This window comes from Prionailurus bengalensis, chromosome D3 (genome assembly GCF_016509475.1).
Source record: "Prionailurus bengalensis isolate Pbe53 chromosome D3, Fcat_Pben_1.1_paternal_pri, whole genome shotgun sequence".
NCBI lineage: Eukaryota > Metazoa > Chordata > Mammalia > Carnivora > Felidae > Prionailurus > Prionailurus bengalensis.
In genome coordinates, this window is record NC_057356.1 from 75,449,646 (window position 1) to 75,468,731 (window position 19,086).

At 39.7% G+C, this 19,086-nt stretch overlaps 1 protein-coding gene across 9 annotated transcripts in view; it reads left to right on the forward strand.

The window, feature by feature from the left end:
• Positions 1-19,086, forward strand: part of WDR7 (WD repeat domain 7) — a 360,496-nt gene that overhangs the window by 66,033 nt on the left and 275,377 nt on the right. For all 9 annotated transcript variants that reach the window (XM_043558949.1, XM_043558946.1, XM_043558954.1 and 6 more), the window contains 2 exons: positions 1,877-2,072; positions 11,210-11,424. In XM_043558949.1, coding sequence (XP_043414884.1) covers positions 1,877-2,072; positions 11,210-11,424 — 411 coding nt within the window. The remainder of the gene's footprint in view (positions 1-1,876; positions 2,073-11,209; positions 11,425-19,086) is intronic.

Below are 19,086 nucleotides of genomic sequence, written 5' to 3' on the forward strand. Positions count from 1 at the left end.
GGACAGAGAGAGACAGAGCATGAGCGGGTGAGGGGCAGAGAGAGAGGGAGACACAGAATCGGAAACAGGCTCCAGGCTCCGAGCCGTCAGCCCAGAGCCTGACGCGGGGCTCGAACTCACGGACCGCGAGATCGTGACCTGGCTGAAGTCGGACGCTTAACCGACTGCGCCACCCAGGCGCCCCTATGATGTTTTAATAAAGGTTTATAACACACTCTTTCTCAACTTCATTTTTTAACTTTTAAATTAGTAAACACCTGCTATGCTGAGTATACTGTTTAAATTATTGTACAACAAAAAGTACAAATAAAGCTAACAATAAAAGATTAACATACCTGAATTTAAGAACAAAGTAGTTAAATCTTACTATCTTTGTTTTGTTAATGCTCTGCTTCATTCAAAAATTGATTTTAAGTTGTTTACAAACATAAACATTATTCACTAGGATAAAAATAAAGGTAAATGATGATGAGAAACTGAGAGCCGCACGTTGAGACCGCTGAGTCTACATGCAGAAGTACGTGCCCATCATCCCCCACTGTGATGGGTAGAAAACTCAGGCCTAAGTTTCTTAGCTGCCAAAACATGAAAGGAACCAGTTACAGCAGATTTTCCCAAAGTATGTTGTTCCTCCTAAATTCAGTCTTAAAAGATTGCCGCAGTCAAATGACCTTTGAGGTGAGTGACACTGTATTCCCCTTGTGGAGATAATTCTGGTCACATCAGCATGTTAAAGGTTCTTAGAAGTTCTGTGGATAAAGTCAACAACCATAACTTGTGTTTTCCGCACACATTTGGCCACCCAACGTCAGCATTTCCCATTCAGTGAGATACACCACTCAGTGCGGTATTGTTATTTAGTTCAGACTGTCTGTTTGTTTAGGCGAAGCCCAACCCAATTAGGTTTGACAAGTTTCTCCTTTGGATCCCATTGATGATATGTATACGTGTAGTACAGTGGGCCTCTCATCCTCAATATTAGCCACAATATATACAATGATGTGTGGCTGTTTTCAGGTGGTTTCACCTCGGTGTGAACTGAAAGCATAATCCAATAAATCACTAAAAGGTTAGGTTTTAAATAGCTCATAAATTGTCTTAAAAATAGAAATGCCTTAATTTTAAATCATCTGGGTTGTGGATTCCGTTCCGTGTTGCTGGTGAAAGTCTTTACCGTCTTTCTTTTGACTCTTTATATTCCATCCTGTCCTAAAAGGAATTGAAGGGCAAAAACTAGAGACGAGCAGAAAATATACAGCAGAGTGTTTAATTGGCCATTGTGTGTTAGTTGGGGTGGTGCACCTGCTGATATTACAGACAGAAGCTGCGAAGCACATGTACGGAAAATACAAAATATCTGTGGCTCTTGAAAGGAATGATTGTGGCAGAGGGACCGGGAGGGTATTGTTTTCGAGCAAAGGAGCAGGGAAGAACATGGGTCTAAAATGACAGAGTCACACGCAGAAAGAAGCACTGCAGAGAGCCTGCTCCAGCAGCTAACAAAGGAAAGTTCACAGTGTGGAAAGAGAACGCATAATAACAGATCAATTTTTTTTTCCAGCTTTCCCCGCGCCTGCACAGCAATCATTTTAGTTAAGGTCATCTTCACATTTGAACAGGAGATTTTCCAAGGCATCTCTTCCCATCTTTAATCTAGGATTAATTTAGCATTTTTTCTTTTTTTTTAAAGTGTTGTCACGATTGATCTGGGTGTTTTATGTATAATGTGAAGGAACACGCTTTTCAACACAACCTAATATTGCGGTTGGTTTTCAGCGGTGGTGAATGGGTAATTACTTTTGGTTTAAGTTTTGGAGGACAAGATCATTTTATCCTGAATTTAATCTAAGTGTAATGAAGGTATATTCTTTTTTAGGCAAGAGTGCAGCACTGTATCTGCTCTGTAGCCAGTGACCACTCAGTAGGACTCCTAAGTCTGCGAGAGAAAAAATGCATTATGCTGGCATCTCGTCATCTGTTCCCCGTTCAAGTAATCAAGTGGAGGCCTTCTGATGATTACCTAGTAGTGGGATGTTCAGATGGCTCGGTGTACGTCTGGCAAATGGACACTGGTAAGCACAAATGTGAAGAGAGAGACTGGAAAATCCAATGGGTGTCTTTGATTTCCTGGAAATTAAAAAATCTTCTATATGAGGGAAAAAGCCCTGAAATGTAAAAAAAAAAAAAAAAAAAAAAAAAAAAGTTGCTCCGTTTACTTCCGGTCACTGCTTTTTCTAAGTGTTCTCATGATTATCAACGACAAGGAACTGTTTAAATGCCCTCTTGTTTATTGTGCTGTGCCAAATGCTTGCAGAGGAGTTCACTGGTCTCTGAAGGAATGTAATTGAAGATGATGTACAGATTAGGACAGACATACAGACAAGTAAATAAGTGATTTCTGTACAGTTCATGAGGTAAATTGTGACCAAGATTAAGGGACCATTTTTGTATCGAGTTCGGAAACCGAGGAAAAAGATAAAATTCTTATTGAAACGGCAGAAAAGCAGTATGAAACTGTTCATGATGGGAGGTGATTGAAACGAACGTTTCAAGATCTCTCACTTAAGATTTCAAGTTTCAGAAAATTTATGTGTGGGGCATAATATAGAACAAGTAATGTGTAGCTTACAAGTACACACAATTATATATGATGTTTATACACAGAATCTTACGGTTTTCCTTGGGAAATTTTCAAGTGTGTAACTAAATGCTTACTGCTGTAGGCCTTAAAAACACATTTGATTCTACTTTTGCTACTTTAAATCATGAGCTATCAGTAATTAAAGGCTTTCTTTATATACCTAGTTGTGTACCATATGATACTTCAACCAATCGGTTTTGTTTTCTTCACCTTTCTTTGTTTTAAATAGTCCTTTTCCAAAGTAGGCTGTATCCAATATTTGTGCTCCTACTGGGGCAGTAGGGAGTTCTGTTGAGTCTTTCTGTAACAAGTACCAAGTACTCAGCAGTCTTTTATTTACAGTCCTTGTCTTTACGTGTAGCGCCCAGGCAATCTTGCAAAGAGGGAGCATTCTTGAAGAGTGTCAGACTTCTTTGCTTTTGCATTTACCTTTCTCTTTCTTCTCTGATTGTAAAAGAGGGTCATACTTTCTGTCAAAAATCAAAAGCTCCAACATAGTGGAAAAGAAGAGACATGAGCTCAGATCTCATTGCTGAGTGGTCAGGTTGACATTTTGGCACATTTCTTTCTGGCCTTGTTTCCGTGCATTTTTGGAGACAGAATTGCTGGCATACTACGTATGTAACTTTGTATCTTTGTATTCCTTTTTGTTACATCCTATCTGCTGAGGAGCACTGTTTCATGCTTTCTGGTTTTGTCTGCCCCAGAAACTAAGTATGCCAGGTTTCTGTTGGGCTTGGAGTCAGACTGCTTGGTTTGAATTTAGGATTGACCATTTGCTAATAATGTGATCTGCTGCACCTTACTGGACTTTCGTCTCAGTAGAACGAAGATCATAATAGTTCCTATTTTATAGTATTTCTGGGAGAATAAAATGATGTAACATTTCCCTAGCGTATAGTAGACATAATGTGAATGTGTATATATGAATGTTTGTGTACTTGAGGTTTGTGTGTGCGTGCATGCATGTGAGCGTATAGTAGACATAATGTAAATGTGTGTATATGAATGTTTGTGTACTTGAGGTTTGTGTGTGCGTGCATGCACGTGTTTATATTTGCTATTAATGTTATTTAACAAACAAGCTGCTTTCCTTGTTACTTTGTTGAACTTGGGAATGTGATCTTACCTCCATTCAGAAATACTTTGAGAATTAATATTAAAGAGACTAAGTTCTTGTAGCATTGACATCCAGAAAACACTATTTTAAAAACCTATAAATATTAAATTAACAATTGATATAGCACAAATGCAAGAATATGGTAAACTCATATAGGACTTTTAAAAATTATTATAAAGGAAGAGAATTTCATTTTCTGAATTTTTCAGATACTTAAATAATTGATACCCAAATACGTCATATATTTTAAATACATTTGTAACGAGTGTGAAATTCTTCAGATTCTTTAATTTCCTACTCGTTACAAATAAGATGTTACTGAAAGGCATAGTAACTTTTCCGGTAATTTTCCCAGAAAGGGATGACAGGTAGCCTGTAACTATAGGTATACTGGAGGAAGTTTTTTTTACAACCAGTTTAGTATAATTAAGCCCACGTTAGATTAAACACAATATATAATGTGGAAACTTCATAATTATCTTACCTTCAAGAGGATTTAGGGAAACAGTCAGTCAATGTGGCATTCTTAAAAGATAAAGAGGCAGAATTTATTTTGGATTTAACCATAATAGGAGGTATACATTTCTTTTTCCTCCTTGCTGCTCAGGCTTTAGCTAGTGATATTAAAGGTCCCTAGGGAGTCAGTATGGCACATCCTGAAGGTATTGACATTATTTATTTATTAAATTTATTTATTTATTAAATAAATAAAAAATGAAGCCAAATAAATGAGATTCGGCCAAGGTTTGATGGATGAGATGTATTTAAACTCCGATGAGATAGTTTATCCCCTCTTCTTAGCATTTTGGGGATGTATTTTTAGCAGTGAAGCTATGTTACACTAAAACTCCTCGTTATGTAGTGTGCAATTTTGTGTCGGCTGTTTTGAATTTTACTGATCTTTCTAGCTTTAAACCTTTTAAAAATGTCTTGATACTTCTATGCAGCATTTGCTTTGAGTTGTTTTTCCCTCCAAATGGGTACTTTTTATTTCTAGTATTTTATTTCCTAATGAAATGAAGTTGAAGCTAGTAAATTAAAATCTCACCAGAACGACAGACGTCCGGAGTCTTTTGTTCTTTACTTGTGCCGTCTTCATTATGTGCAATAACAGGTCATGGTGATGTGAAGGCTGGCGAAATCATTTTACTTCCACGTCTCTGGATAGTTAGAAAATTAGCCAAATGACTGGCAACAAGATTTGGCCAGCTGGGCCTCTTGGCTTCTACTTAGGAACTTAGGAAAGGTGGCCCACTGACCTAGATGGCGGCTGCTTCTGCCTGGAGCCGTTTGTGCGCGTCAGGGACCAACTCTGTCGTTCTTCACATGTGGTGTTCCCAGGGGGTGTGTCACGTCAACCCCACAGGCCCTTGACAAGGTCAGAGTCCTGTCTGGGAGGCAGCGGCGGCTGTAAGTAATGACTGATTTTACAAGATCTTCTCCTCTGACAGTTACCAGTTACCACTTGATCGTCTTTGTTCCATAACAAAAGTGATTCTCACGTCATACACCTCTTTCCTTGGGGAGAGTTACTGGTGTTCTCGTTCAGATGCAAATGCCAGCAGTGATTTTCAAATGTTAGAAGTTAGTAGGAGTCATGTCAGTTGACTTTGTTCTGTTATCTTTTTTCTTTGTATTTATTTTCTCTATGAGTTTTCTGAAATATTCCTTTTTTTTGCATTTACTTTATCAAATATGCATTAAAATCACTTAAAAAAACTTAATTATCGGGGCGCCTGGGTGGCGCAGTCGGTTAAGCGTCTGACTTCAGCTCAGGTCACGATCTCGCGGTCCGTGAGTTCGAGCCCCGCGTCGGGCTCTGGGCTGATGGCTCAGAGCCTGGAGCCTGTTTCCGATTCTGTGTCTCCCCCTCTCTCTGCCCGTCCCCCGTTCATGCTCTGTCTCTCTCTGTCCCAAAAATAAATAAACGTTGAAAAAAAAAATTAAAAAAAAAACTTAATTATCTAATACAAGATAGCAGAGAATTAGGAACTGATGTATATTGGTGTCTATTGAAACACATATGTAAAGCTTGGATAACCAAAAACATAGGTGTCAAAGAATCAGATTTTTCACTCAAGTAAAGCCTTAGTGTATGTGCTGTTCTTGCTTCAGACTAGTTTTTAAATTACTAAATTTATTTATTTACTTAAAATTGTCAATTTTATTATAAGATGGCATAAATTTTCTTGAATTCATTGGTAATGTGTACTTCTGTTATGTAAACTTCCTATGCAAAATATTTGCCTGTTGGTGAGTTTATGGTATCTCTAATGGATTTATAATAAATTTATGCAGTTTAGTCTGTAATTTTAATAAATATTTTCCTTTTAATATTTTTATTTCTTTAAATTGATAGTTTTGTCTTGTTACCAAAATTACCAAAGAGAATCAGGAGGTGGTGCTTCAGCCCAGTCTTTTGTTATTAGTAGAAAAGTTTGGTAGCAAGCATTTTTTTTCACATTTTGACTATTTACCTGCAGTATTTAATACAGTAGAGATTAGATTTTACATTTCACAACATGTGGCATAGCACCATCAACTTTTCTATATCTCCTACAGTTTTGTTTTTCATTCTGTTACAAAAGATACAACTGGACAGGCAAAGACTCAAAGAATGAAATGGTTAAGAAAAAAATGGTATCTTTCTAAAATCTTGGTAAAGCTAAGTATAATGAAAGTTTCTTTTCTTCCTTTGGATGATGTACTCTGGAATTTTGAAGAAAGAGGTTGTTATAGTGGAAATATGGCTGTTTTTGCTACCATTCCCCCACCCCCCCATGAGCCCTCTGGACAATTGTCCTTGATTGCTAAGTCCTTCCCATTAGGTACCCCTCAGCTCCCTTTTTTGTTTCCATTGTATTATTCTAACTTAGGGCCGTATTTTGTTACGCATATGCTAGCTTTATTGGTTTCCCTGTCTTCTTTTTCTACTTTCTAATCCATCCCGTACTCTGCTGGCCAATAAATCTTAGGGAATAAAACAACAACAACACTTGGATCATGCACTGTCTTAATGAAAAAATACAAAACATATAATTTACTTCCTGTAGCCTTTAAATCAAGGTTCTTCACAATGTGGCACAGTCCTACCTTTGTGTTTATCTCCTTTATTTTACACAGACCAGTTGCTTTATATTTTAAAATAGTTCTAGAGCCTCCTGGGTGGCTCAGTTGGTTAAGTGCCCACCTCTTGGCTTCGGCTCAGGTCATGATCTCACAGTTTGGTTTGAGGGTTCAAGGCCTGCACTGGGCTCTGTGCTGGCAGCAGGGAGTCTGCTTGGGATTCTGTCTCTCTCCCTCTCTGTCTGCCCCTTTCCTGCTTGCTCTCTCTCTCTCAAAATAAGTAAATAAACATTAAAAGAAAAAGAAGAATATTCTGTTCAAGTATAATTGGGTCACTGTCTACCACTCTATCTTTTATATCATATATATTGTTGCTTATGGTTTTCACTCATTTGGAATATTATTTCTATTTGCTTATTTCTTTAAATAGTCTCTTTTAAGGAAATCTGAATAATAAAAACAAAGTCTTGAATATTTACCCGTGTGGTTATCATTCTGTTGTGCTTTGCTGCTTTGTGTAGCTCCAGGTTTCTATCTGGAATCATGTTCCTTTTGCCTAATATTTATTCCTTGTAGTGCAGGTCTATGGGTGATGAATTCTTCCAGCTTCTGTGTGTCTGAAAAACTCTTTGTTTCATCTTCGTTTTTAAGATATTTTTTCTGGTTGTAGAATTCTAGGTTGACAGCTCTTTTTTGTTTTTTGTTTTTCTTGTTAATACTCCACTGCCTTCTTGCTTGCATTATTTCCAATGAGAAATCTGCTGTCACCTTTAACTTTGTTCCTCTATAAGTGCTATGTCAGTTTTTTTCCAACTGCTTTAAAATTTTTCTCTTTATTATTGATTTTGAGCAGTTGGGTTATAGTTTTCTTCATATTTCTTGCGCTGAGGGTTTGTCATACTTCTTGGATATGTGGGTGTGTGGTTTTCAGTGGATTTGGAAACTTTTTTGGCCATTATTTATTCAAATATGTTTTCGATCCTTCCCTCTTTCCTCTCTTTAGAGACTCCAGCTATATGTTTACTAGCCTACTTGAAATTGCCCACAGCTTGCACATTGTCTTTTTATTTTTAAAATTATTTTTACTCTGTGTTTTATTTTAATATAGTTTCTATTCTAGGTCTCCAGGTTTATTGGTCTTTTTTTCTGCAATGTCTACTCTGCCATTATTCCCATCTAGTATAGTTTTCATCTCTACAAGTTTAATTTTGGTCTTTTGTTGTCTAACGTGTGTCTTTGTTCAAACTTTTTGAACACCTAGAATACAAATTGCAATAAGTTTTACTGTCTTTGCTATTTTGAAAATTTGTGTCAGTTCTGAATTGGTTTTAATTGATTTAGATTTTGTGCTCACTATTAAATTTTCTTGCCTTTTTTCAAGAATAGCCTGAAGGTGGTTCAAGGGTGGAAGCAGGGAGATTAGCTTGTATGCTATTGCCTGTAAACAATAAAAGATGATGGATTGTTACACCAGAGCGATAGCAGAGGAGTTGGTGAGAAGTGGTTGAACTCTGGGTATATTTTGAAGGGAGAGCTAACAGGATTTGCTGATAGTTGGATGAGGGGCTTAAAAGAATGGGTTGAGTTAAAGGTTATTCCAAGGTTTTGATCATGAGCAACTCAAAAGGATGGAATTCATTTTTAGACATTGAGAAGACAATGGGAAGAGTAGATTTTGGAAAGACCAAGAATTACTTTTATATTAAGTTGAATATTAGACATTCAAGTAGAGATGCTGATTAGTAAATTGTATAAATGAGTCAAGACTTCAAGTTAGGGATATCAGAGTGGTTGATGTAAATTTGAGAGTTCTTAGCATATGGATGATATTCAGTCATAACACTGGATGTATCACCAAGAGGATTCAGGTAGATAATGATTGGGTCCCTCCAGGGTTTAGATATATTTCTGTGATGTGGAAGAAACCAGCAAAGGAGACTAAAATGGACTTGTCAGGAGGAAGAAGAAAATGAAGAGTGTTGTTGCCTAGAAACCAAATGAAAAAATGTGTTTCAAGGAGTAGAGAGGAAGAACAAGACCTGCTGATGGTAAATGATAGTCAGATGAGGACTGAGAACTGAATATTGGCTGTAGCAACATGGAGAATAGGTTGTGTGCATGTTTTGGGTGAAATGTGATTTGAGTAAGTTCAAAGGAAAATGGGAGGAGGAAACTTTGGAGGTAGCAAAGATAGACAGCTCTTTGGAGGATGATTATAAAAAATGGGATACCAGCTGGAGAAGGGTATTGGGTCAAGAGTGTGTGTGTGTGTGTGTGTGTGTGTGTGTGTGTGTGTGTGTGTTTAAACAGGTGAAATAATTGCATGCTTATATGCTGGTGGGAATAATCTAGTAGGTGGGGAAAATAGATGAAGGGAAAAGGGAGCATTGCTGAAATGATGTCGATGGGCAGACAAGAGAGGGATGGAGTTTGAGCTACAAGTGTGTTAGGTAGGAGTCTGGATAGTTCATGTGGCAATTATAGTGCAATGTGAGTGGAGATATGGTGGTGGGAGCTGGTAGAACTTAATTCGTAATTGCTTCTTTGTAAATGAAATGGGAAACAAAACTTTTTTGCCCAGCTGAGGGCAGGAAATGGAGTGTTAGAGATGGGAGGAGTGAAAGGTCTGAAATAATTAACTGGGAAAATGAAAGATCTGTGGAAATGTGGTCACTATTGAGAGCCCCTTGAGATCAGTGATTGTGAATTTCAAGGGAGTCTTTCAGCACGTTTTCCATTCATATCTGTCGTCAATGTACAGGTGTAGAGTAGGTGGAAAGTTGGATTTAGTCAATGTTGGAGTTTGCTCAGTTAGTCCAAGGAGGCAAGATGAAGACAGAGCTGTGGTTATGAGGATGGGCGATGGAATTTTACTTCACGGGATAGAGAGAAGTAAGAGACCGTGCAAGTGTGTGAGGTTAATGGAATTGTTGGCATCAGTGCTGAACAAGGAATCATTGGATCAGAGGGTTGAAATGAAGAATGGGAGCTACTATCAGAGAGTGGCATTTTTGAAATTGGGATCACGTTGGGATTTATTTATTGGTAATAAGATTATAATATGACCATTGGCTGTGGTTGAGTGTAGGACACAGTTTACTGGAGTAGAGGAACTCAGCCAAGAGATCGGGATGTGTGGAAAAATCATATGTGCTGGTGATTTTCAAGCATTTTTGAACTTCTAAATCTTGTTAGAATATACACACTCTCCATTTCATACATACACAAAAAGTTTCAGGTGACAATTCCTTCTTGTGCTTTGCCTTTCAAAATGTATTGGTTAAAGCTCCGTGAATTGGCTAGTAAAACACTGATTTCTGTTAATACTAGAATCACCAAGAATTAATTCCAGGACTGCTAATGGAAAGGGGATAGTGAGTCAGAAGTTAAGCTCTTTAGGCCAGGAGGGGCAAACTTAAGTGGCATGTATATAAATACTCAACACTGGGACTAGAATCTGTGTTTGGGTGTTTGGGTACCAGCTCAAAAACATAGTAGCAATCTTGTATTTTGCTGACATTTAAGTTTCTGGGTGTTCGCTATTGTTATTTTTCAAAATTGATTTGTCTCTTTTAGAAGACTCTAGAGGAATGCCCAGCGAATCCAAATAAACTTCATCATCATTTCACTGTCATTATTATAGTCTCCAGAAGATTATATACAAATCCATGCAATGAAACCCTTGTCTGCCTGGCCTGATGCTATGTGCTGTACAAAACGGTATACAGAAGAGCTGTCTGCTTTATAGGATGGAGTTGTGCTCTGAGACACAAAGTGCATAGATGGAGATGAATGGAAAGAATGGCCAAGTGAAGAAGTGGTTACAAGTTGGACTAGTAGTTATTTTCACAAACACACAGAGGAACTTTTGATTGGGTGTGAACCGTAAGAGTCAAGACATCAGACAAAATGGGAAGTCATAGTTTTTCCCCGTTTTGTGGATATTTCCCAGAGAAAGAGAAGTTCCAGGAAATATTAAAGTAGAAAACATGAGAAGAATAGCAAAATTTAGTTCTTTTGTTTAAAATGGATAGACAGCTTAGAGGAAGCTGAAGTCATAGAAATTGGTATTTGTAGTAGAGTAATGGTGTGGAGTACCAGGAAGACCGTGGAAAAAGCCTGGGGAGAAGGTGTTGAAGGTATTGGCTCTGAACTTGACTATATTGGGAAGTTGTGGTCGGGGCATTCATTACAGGAGAAGAAACGGTTAAGGTAATGCCGTGTGGAAGGTCCCTCGAGGAGGAAAGTACAAGAAAATGTTTCTGAGAGGCACCGATAAAAATATTCCCCCATGGAAAACGTCTGTGCGTTTTCTTTCCTTAAAAAACCGTTTGAAGCGTTTATAGTGTTGTGTGCTGATGGTGAATGTCTACGTCTTCCAGGCGCGTTGGATCGCTGCGTGATGGGGATAACCGCCGTAGAGATACTGAATGCCTGTGATGAAGCAGTTCCCGCTGCGGCTGACTCACTTAGTCACCCAGCCATCAACCTCAAGCAGGCTATGACCCGGCGTAGTCTTGCTGCTCTTAAAAACATGGCCCATCATAAGCTCCAGACTCTTGCAACTAACCTCTTGGCTTCCGAGGCATCTGACAAAGTAAGTGTGGTATGTGGGCCCGTGTGTGTAGTTTCCCATTCAACTTCACTTCATAACACAGTTTTGGCAGGTCTTATGCAATAACTTTGGGGAGAAGACATGGATGACAAATAAGCGTCTGGTTTTTATTTAGGCCTATCCAGCCTTGTTTTAGCACACTTCATGTATTTGGCACTTTGAAAAAGGAAGTTATTCTCACCACTTAAAATAGTTTAAAATGAGGGGCGCCTGGGTGGCTCAGTTGGTTGAGCGTCTGTCTTTGGCTCTGGTCATGATCTCATGGTCTGTGAGTTCAAGCCTCGTGTTGGGCTCTGCGCTGACAGCTCAGAGCCTGGAGCCTGCTTTGGATTCTGCGTCTCTCTCCCTCTCTGCCCCTCCCATGCTCATGCTCTCTCTCTCTCTCTGTCTCAATAATAAATAAACGTTAAAAAAATTAAAAAAATAGTTTAAAACGATTTCTGCGGAATTAAGTGACTTCCATTTCTGAAATTAGAGCGAACCTTTATCATGTAATCTGGCTTTCGGTTTTCTGACAGTCTTCCTATTGAAAGATTGAGCACTGGCTCTTACCTCTCGGAAGAAAAAAAAAAATCATGATTTAGGTACAATTAAGATGTTTCTAATTGTGGCTGCTCCTTTGTTTGAAAAGCACGCTCTGATTTTAGTAAGGTTGGCCCATTATAAGGATTTTAGAGGATACTCGGGAATAGGTAGGGCCAGGTTGTTCAAGCGCCAGTGCTGGCCAGGACCCAAGCTGGATCACACCTTCCCTGCTGATACTCACATGAAGGCATCAGCTACTTCTTGAGTTAACAGGAGATGATCCTACATAAAAGAAGAACAAATAATCCGAATTCATTAATTGGTTATTTGTCTTTAGTTTTATAGAGGCTAACCACTGTTTGGTTTGTGGTATTTATGTTCTGTGGTACTGTTAGAACTCGCTTGTCTCTGGTAGTGGCTGCATGAAACTGAGAGACAGTATTAGCATCTCATCTGAGCCACAACTTAAAATTCCCGGGTGCATCTGAGTATTCATTAGAATCGTTAGTGGGTAGCACAGATGCTGTTATTTTCATTCTCTCTCATTCTGGATTGCTATTTTTTTTTTTTTAATGGGTAGACACGTAGATAAATAATGAACAGGTTGAAAGGCTCATCTACAAACTTGAAAATTTGCCCATGAATTAGCACTGAGTGCTGATGACACAGGAATTACTATAGGTGGTTCCAGTGGCCCATTTCCTCTGGTAATTGGCAGTCATATTTGATCACTCTGTCCTTCCCCAAGAAATAAATGCTTTATTGGCTTTGTTGTATTGTACGTTTCGTAGGTCAGAATTGTGAAACCCTTCTGCGCTTTCTTTCATGCTTTCTGGCCTGTGTTGTGAAGTTTGAATAGAAATCACAGCTTAAATGTATTTGCCATGCTTATAATTTCTTTCAAGAGATCATGTAGATGTCCCTCAGAGTTCAGTGTTCATAGCACATTGTCTGATGTTCTATTTAATTTTTAATTCTATGCCAGTTTATAAAATAGTATATGCAAGGGTAAGTATGTAGGTCATAGAATTTTCAAATGTATTCTTTTTCTTGTTGGTATCCCCTAGAAGTAAAAATTTGTAAAAATCATGATACGACTGGAAAATTAAAGAAAAATAAGTGGTACGGTTAACATTTATGAATGGCTCTTGTAAGTGGTCATGGTCCATTATGTGATTTTTACAATCTTGTTTGTCCCTGTTTTAATAGCGCATTTTATAGTGCAATTAGTGATAAAAGCAGCAGATATCAGAGACACTACACTTATGTATTGTAAAATATATTGCTTGTGAACCTCCTCAGTCTTGTAGCAGTGGTAATTGTTGCCTGGCCTACAAGGAAAACAATTACAGAAGGGGGGAAAGGCTTAGGAAGCTGAGGCTGCGGGAGGGTAATCACTTTATGAAAAATGTATGTTGGCTGGACCATTAGGGATTTCTCTAACTATTTTCTCATGGTGAGTTTGAGGCTCCTTCTGAGGGGAATATTTGAAGAGCTGTCCTCTGGATGGCTTCCTAATCTCAGGAGAAATAAAACCCACCCAAAGTTTAAAAAAACAGAACATAACTAAGAGCGTGTCAGGGGTGCAGGATTGACTCTAGGATATGGGAACTAATTTTCTTCATGGGTCTCTCAATGGAAAGCAAAATCTCTAAGGGAATGCCCTATAGAAAGAGTCCTACCTTTTCCTTGTTAGACTAGTGTTGGCATTTGGGCTGTTTGGAGTAACACGTATTGTATATCGCTAATTTTGTTAATTATGCCGGACACGCGGAGCCTTGCAGACAAAGATGGGGGATTTCCTTTCCTCTGATTCTTTTCTTTCACTGGAAGAGCCAGAGGTTGTGAAGTGAAATTACTCTTTATGGCTGCCTCAAAGTTTTGCCAGATGTGTGTATTCAAACCCCTGTGTGTTTCTCTTATGGCGTGTATCTTAATTTCCCTGGTATGGTAATCACTTACCAGCTTCCCTGATCCTCCCCACTGAAATTCAGCCTTCTCGCAGGCGGGGATTGTGACTTATTTATTGCCATTTCCCTCCTGACATCTAGTAGCAGCTGTGCAGTAAATGCGTATTGAATTGGGTGCTGTGTGGCAGGAAGTGCTGATGGCCTCTGCCTCAGCCTCTTTGCCCAGGTCTTCTCCCTTCCCTCACAGTTGATGGTCTTGGCTTGACGACCAGATCTGTTCCTGTTCGTGTGGCCTTAGACGTGGAACCTTTATTAATCACCTTTGCCCTCTGCCCAGTTTTGTATTCTCCCCTTTGGTTGTGGCGAGCAAGCTTGTCCAGGCATAACTCGTTCTCCTTTGCTGTGTCTGTATTGTCAGCATTCCAGCGTGTCCTGCAATTATGTCAGCTGGACCCTCTCCTTTACTTTTTTTCCTTATGACTCTAGAGCAGTGTTGCTCAACCTCAGCACTACTGACGTTTTGGGCTGAATAACTCCTTTTTTTTTCCTTTAATGTTTATTTATTTTTGAGAGAGAGAGAGAGAGAGAGAGAGAGAGCGCGCGCTCGCACACGAACGGGGAGGGGCAGAGGGAGAAGGAGACAGAGAATCCCAAGGAGGCTCCATGCTGTCAGCACAGGACCCGATGCAGGGCTCAAACTCACAAACTGTGAGATCATGACCTGAACTGATATCAAGAGACAGACGCCTAACCCACCAAGCTACCTAGGTGCCCCCTGGATAATTCTTTATTGTGGGGGGCGGGGGGCTGTCCTGTTTATTTTAGGATTTTGAGAATCATTTTCCCTCTACCCATCACAAATCTCTAGCATCCTCTCTTGCCCAGTTGTGACAATCAAAAATGTTTTCAGCTATGGCCAGATGCCCCAAGTGGGGCAAAATTGCCTCTGGTTTAAAATCACTGCTCTGGAGAGAAAAGGCTGAGAAATGCTAGACATCCTGCATCCTATATCCCATGTTTCTTTTCCTGTCTCCTTGCTTCTTTAATCCCTCTCCTGTGAGGAAAGCGAAGCCATTCCCAAACTTCTCCTCTCTGCCCCCTGGTGGCAGAATTAGTTCTCGCATTCTCTTTGTGCTCGACACGTTCCTGTTCAGACCTTTCCTTAAAACACTTTACTTTGGGGGCACCTGGGCAGCTCAGTCGGTTAAGCGTCCGACTTCCGCTCGGGTCATGATCTTGCAGTCCGTGAGTTCGAGCCCCGTGTTGGGCTCTGTGCTGACCGCTCAGAGCCTGGAGCCTGTTTCGGATTCTGTGTCTCCCTCTCTCTCTGACTCTCCCCCATTCATGCTCTGTCTCTCTCTGTCTCAAAAATAAATAAACGTTAAAAAAAATTAAAATAAAACATTTTACTTTGTAAGGGATATTTTTTGGTTTTGTTTTTCTTTATGTCTGTCTGATTAGATTTTGAGCTTCTTGAGGGTAGGAGCTGAGTTTCTCATATTTTTATTTTCAGAGCTTTTAGGTAGTATGTGAAGCATAGAAAATACCCAGGAAATTTCGTGTGAAGTTGGTTTGGAGGTATAGATTGGAATCATATTGTGGAATCTATTTGAATGCAAAGCTGAGGACTTACCTCAGTGGGTAAACAATATGATACTGAACAGTCTTAAAAGGAGATCTTTGTTTAAGAAATAGTTTTCCGTGTCTGACATTTATGTGCAGGACACTTATTGCCGTGGGAAATGAACTGTGAGGCTGTTAGGTGAGAGGCAGTGGGAACTGGGATGGGATTAGGTAGAGGAAATGTTGAAGAGGGAATGACTTGGAGGCTGTTGTGTTGGTTGAATAGATAGGACTTCAATAAATAGGGAAGAGTTGAGACCTGTAAGACGATTTCAGAGCTCCGAGCCTGGTTGAAGGGAGAGTGGCGGAGCTGTTAACAGAAACAAACAACTCACAGAATAGGCTTTGAGATTGGTTGTGATAGGAGACATCTGCCTCTTGTTTGGAGTGTTGGGAGATGGAATGTGTGCAAGGGGAGCAAAAATCTTCCAAGAAAGAAGTGGAATGATAGTGAGACAGAGTAGGGATGGGATTCCACCACCACCCCCGTCCCCCCGCCCCAAACAAATGCTGGAGTACAGAGCCTGGATTAGACCATAGTGCCTATTTGGGGATGCCTGATCATTAGAGTATTCCAGATATGCCATCTTCCTTAATTCTTACTGCAGATAGGTGAATTCGTTATTATCATCCTCAGGGTTGCCAGTGATGAACCTAAAAGACAGATGGTTGGAACAGGGATTGGCAAACTTTTTCTATAAAGCACCAGACAGTAAACACTTTAGACTCTGTGGGCCATTCAATCTCTGTCACAGTGATTCAGACCCGCCATTGTAGTGTGAAAGCAGCCATAGACAATAGGCCAATGAATGAGTATGACTGGCTTCCAGTAAAACTTTATTTACACAAATAGGCAACAGGCTGGATTGGCATCTAGGTCATAGGTGGTTGAACCCTGCATCAGAGGACAGCATTATTAACAGCAAGTTTGTAGATACTGTTCTTCCACGGAACAGCCTTTGCTTCATTTTTGAAAAGCAGTTCAAAGGAGTGGTTAAGAACCTGGATTCTGGTGACGGGCATATCTGTGTTTCAATTATGTCTGTAACATGCTACCTGTGGGTGACCTTGGGCCAGTAACCTGCAATGGCCTCGGTTACACATATACTTAAAAACAAATTTTTGTAAAGGAAGCAAAGGTCAGCAGTTGATCAGAGATGCGAAATAACATTAAGACTTGAGGGAATGAAGGGTGGAATTAATAATTAGGGAAGTCACCGGTGATCATTAGGAGAGCTGCTTTGGAAGAATTAGTTGGGTCAGAAATCAGGGTACGAAGAACTAAAAATGAGAATAAGATAAAGTAGAGGTGGGGAGTATGGAAGATATCTGCTTTTAGAGGAAAAAAAGTAGTAGCTTCAGTGCATACAGGGGTAAGAGCTGAGGTTTACTTTGTTAGGAGCTCACTGAATGTTTTTGTTGGTGGAGGAGGTGGAGCCATGTCAGAGGACATGATGTCGATAGTAGAGTTAACTGGAGAATTTACCCCCACTCATTGTTGTTTGCTTTTGATTGGTAGTGATGAACGAGAGGGAGGTGAATATAAGCAATGGAGACCATTGGAAGAGGAACCAGTGGAAGAGGAGAAAAGTAGGCTGTAGTATTATTTAAAAGGATGGAAGTGGCTTTAATACCTTGAAGGCAGAGCCGTCTTCATTTCCCTGTCCCATAACACCCAGCGTGAGTCATGTTCTAGAGTAGGAGTTAGTAGATTTGCAGACTATAAATAACTAGTAAATTGTAGATAGCACGTGGTGGTATGAATGCAGAAATGAAAATATTAAGAAGTTGGTCTGAGCATATCCAGTGATCTTTTTAAAAAATTTTTATTATTTTTGAGAGAGAGAGAGAGCACGCATGTGCAAGCAAGTAGGGGAGAGCCAGAGAGAGAGAGAGAGAGAGAGAGAGAAAGAGAATCCCGTGAGATCATGATCTGAACTGAAATGAAGAGTTGGATGCTCAACTGATTGAGCCACCCAGGCACCACTCAGGTGATCTTTTTGATGACCTTTCTCATGAAGCATTTGCCAGAGACACTGGTTCTTGGTGAGGACATCTTGGAGCACGCCTTGGGTCAGTGGGATTTTACTAGTGAAGCTAGAAAGCCTTTACTGCCATGAAATTCGTTTGCTCTGGCCTAGTGTGTATAATTTTTTATGTGGCACCTTTATATCTTAGGTATTGTGTACCAATCAGGGTCACCCTATTTATTTTGAAAAATCACGAGGTTGAAGAAATTGAAAAATGACCAGGATGATTTATCTTCTGTGTTACATTTCTCTCTCTGTTGTCTAATTAGTCAAAAGGCTGAAAAAAACGAACGGGCTATATTTGCAAAGGTCAGTAGCTTTGTATTCTGTGTAACTAGGTGAGAGAATGGGATTTAGAAGTCAGATATAACCTACTGAGAACATGCTCTGTGTTTTTTGCTTGCAAAATTCACTCTAAAAAAATTTCATACTGATTGAATTGACTTTATGATTCATTGTGAAAAGGGCACTGTAAGGTACAGACAGGGACAAGCCATATGACGTTATATACAGGATACCAGGCCTTGTCTGGTGAACCGTTTATGGCCTTAGAAAAATTCTTATGATATGTCTGACCTTTGAAGAATCAATTAAACTTGCTTAACATTCTGCTCCAAAACTTTAGCGAATATTTTAATAGAAAATAAAAATATGTTGATTGTATATTTATTATATATGTATAAGTATGTATAAATTTAGTTTTCGTTTAAGTAGTTATTAGGATAAAAATCTTTGTCTAGTCTTTAATAAATACAGTTAAGGACCCTTAGGGAGCTGTCTAGGCTTAAGAAGACAAAGGAGTAAATGTCTATGACTGTAGGAGGAGAATAAACTTTAGTGAGCACCCTTGTGATGGGCGATTCCCTTTAACGGGAACACTGATTAGAAACCAAGTGTGGATGCTGCCTGCTCCTGGGATGACATTGCATCCAGGCCCTCTCAATAGAGCCAGATAACATGTGTATGTTTATACACACACACATCTGTGTTCCTCTGTTTTCCTAAATATATTAAATGCCATCAGTTAACACTGTTATCTCCACGTCTAACCAAACACCAGAGTGTTTGCTCTAGCCTCCCCTCCTCAAATACTGTAACTTTCTTCCCCAGCATCAGAAACGTCACTCCCACTATTTTCGGCGTCTTCACGGTCTTCCTTGACTTGTGAAGGGGTTACATCCCCAAAAGTCCATTGTCAATTGAAAATCTCCTAAGTAAAAAATGCATTTAATACACCTAACCTACCAGGGATCATAGCTTAGCTCAGCCACCCTTAACTGTGCTCAGAACACTTACATGAGCCTGCAGCTAGGAAAATCATCTCACACAAAAGCTTATTTATAATAGTGTTAAGTGTCTCCTGTAACGTATCGAATACTGCACTGAAAGTGAAAAGCACAACAGTGTGGGCACAGGTGGCTCTCGGTGTGTCGGCTGTGGACACCCATGTGCGCTGGCCGACTCTGAGCCAGGTTGCTACCCTCGCCCGGTGTCAGGGGAGAGCCCGGTGCGTGTCACTGGTCTGGGGCCGGATCCACACTCAGACTTCCAAGTGC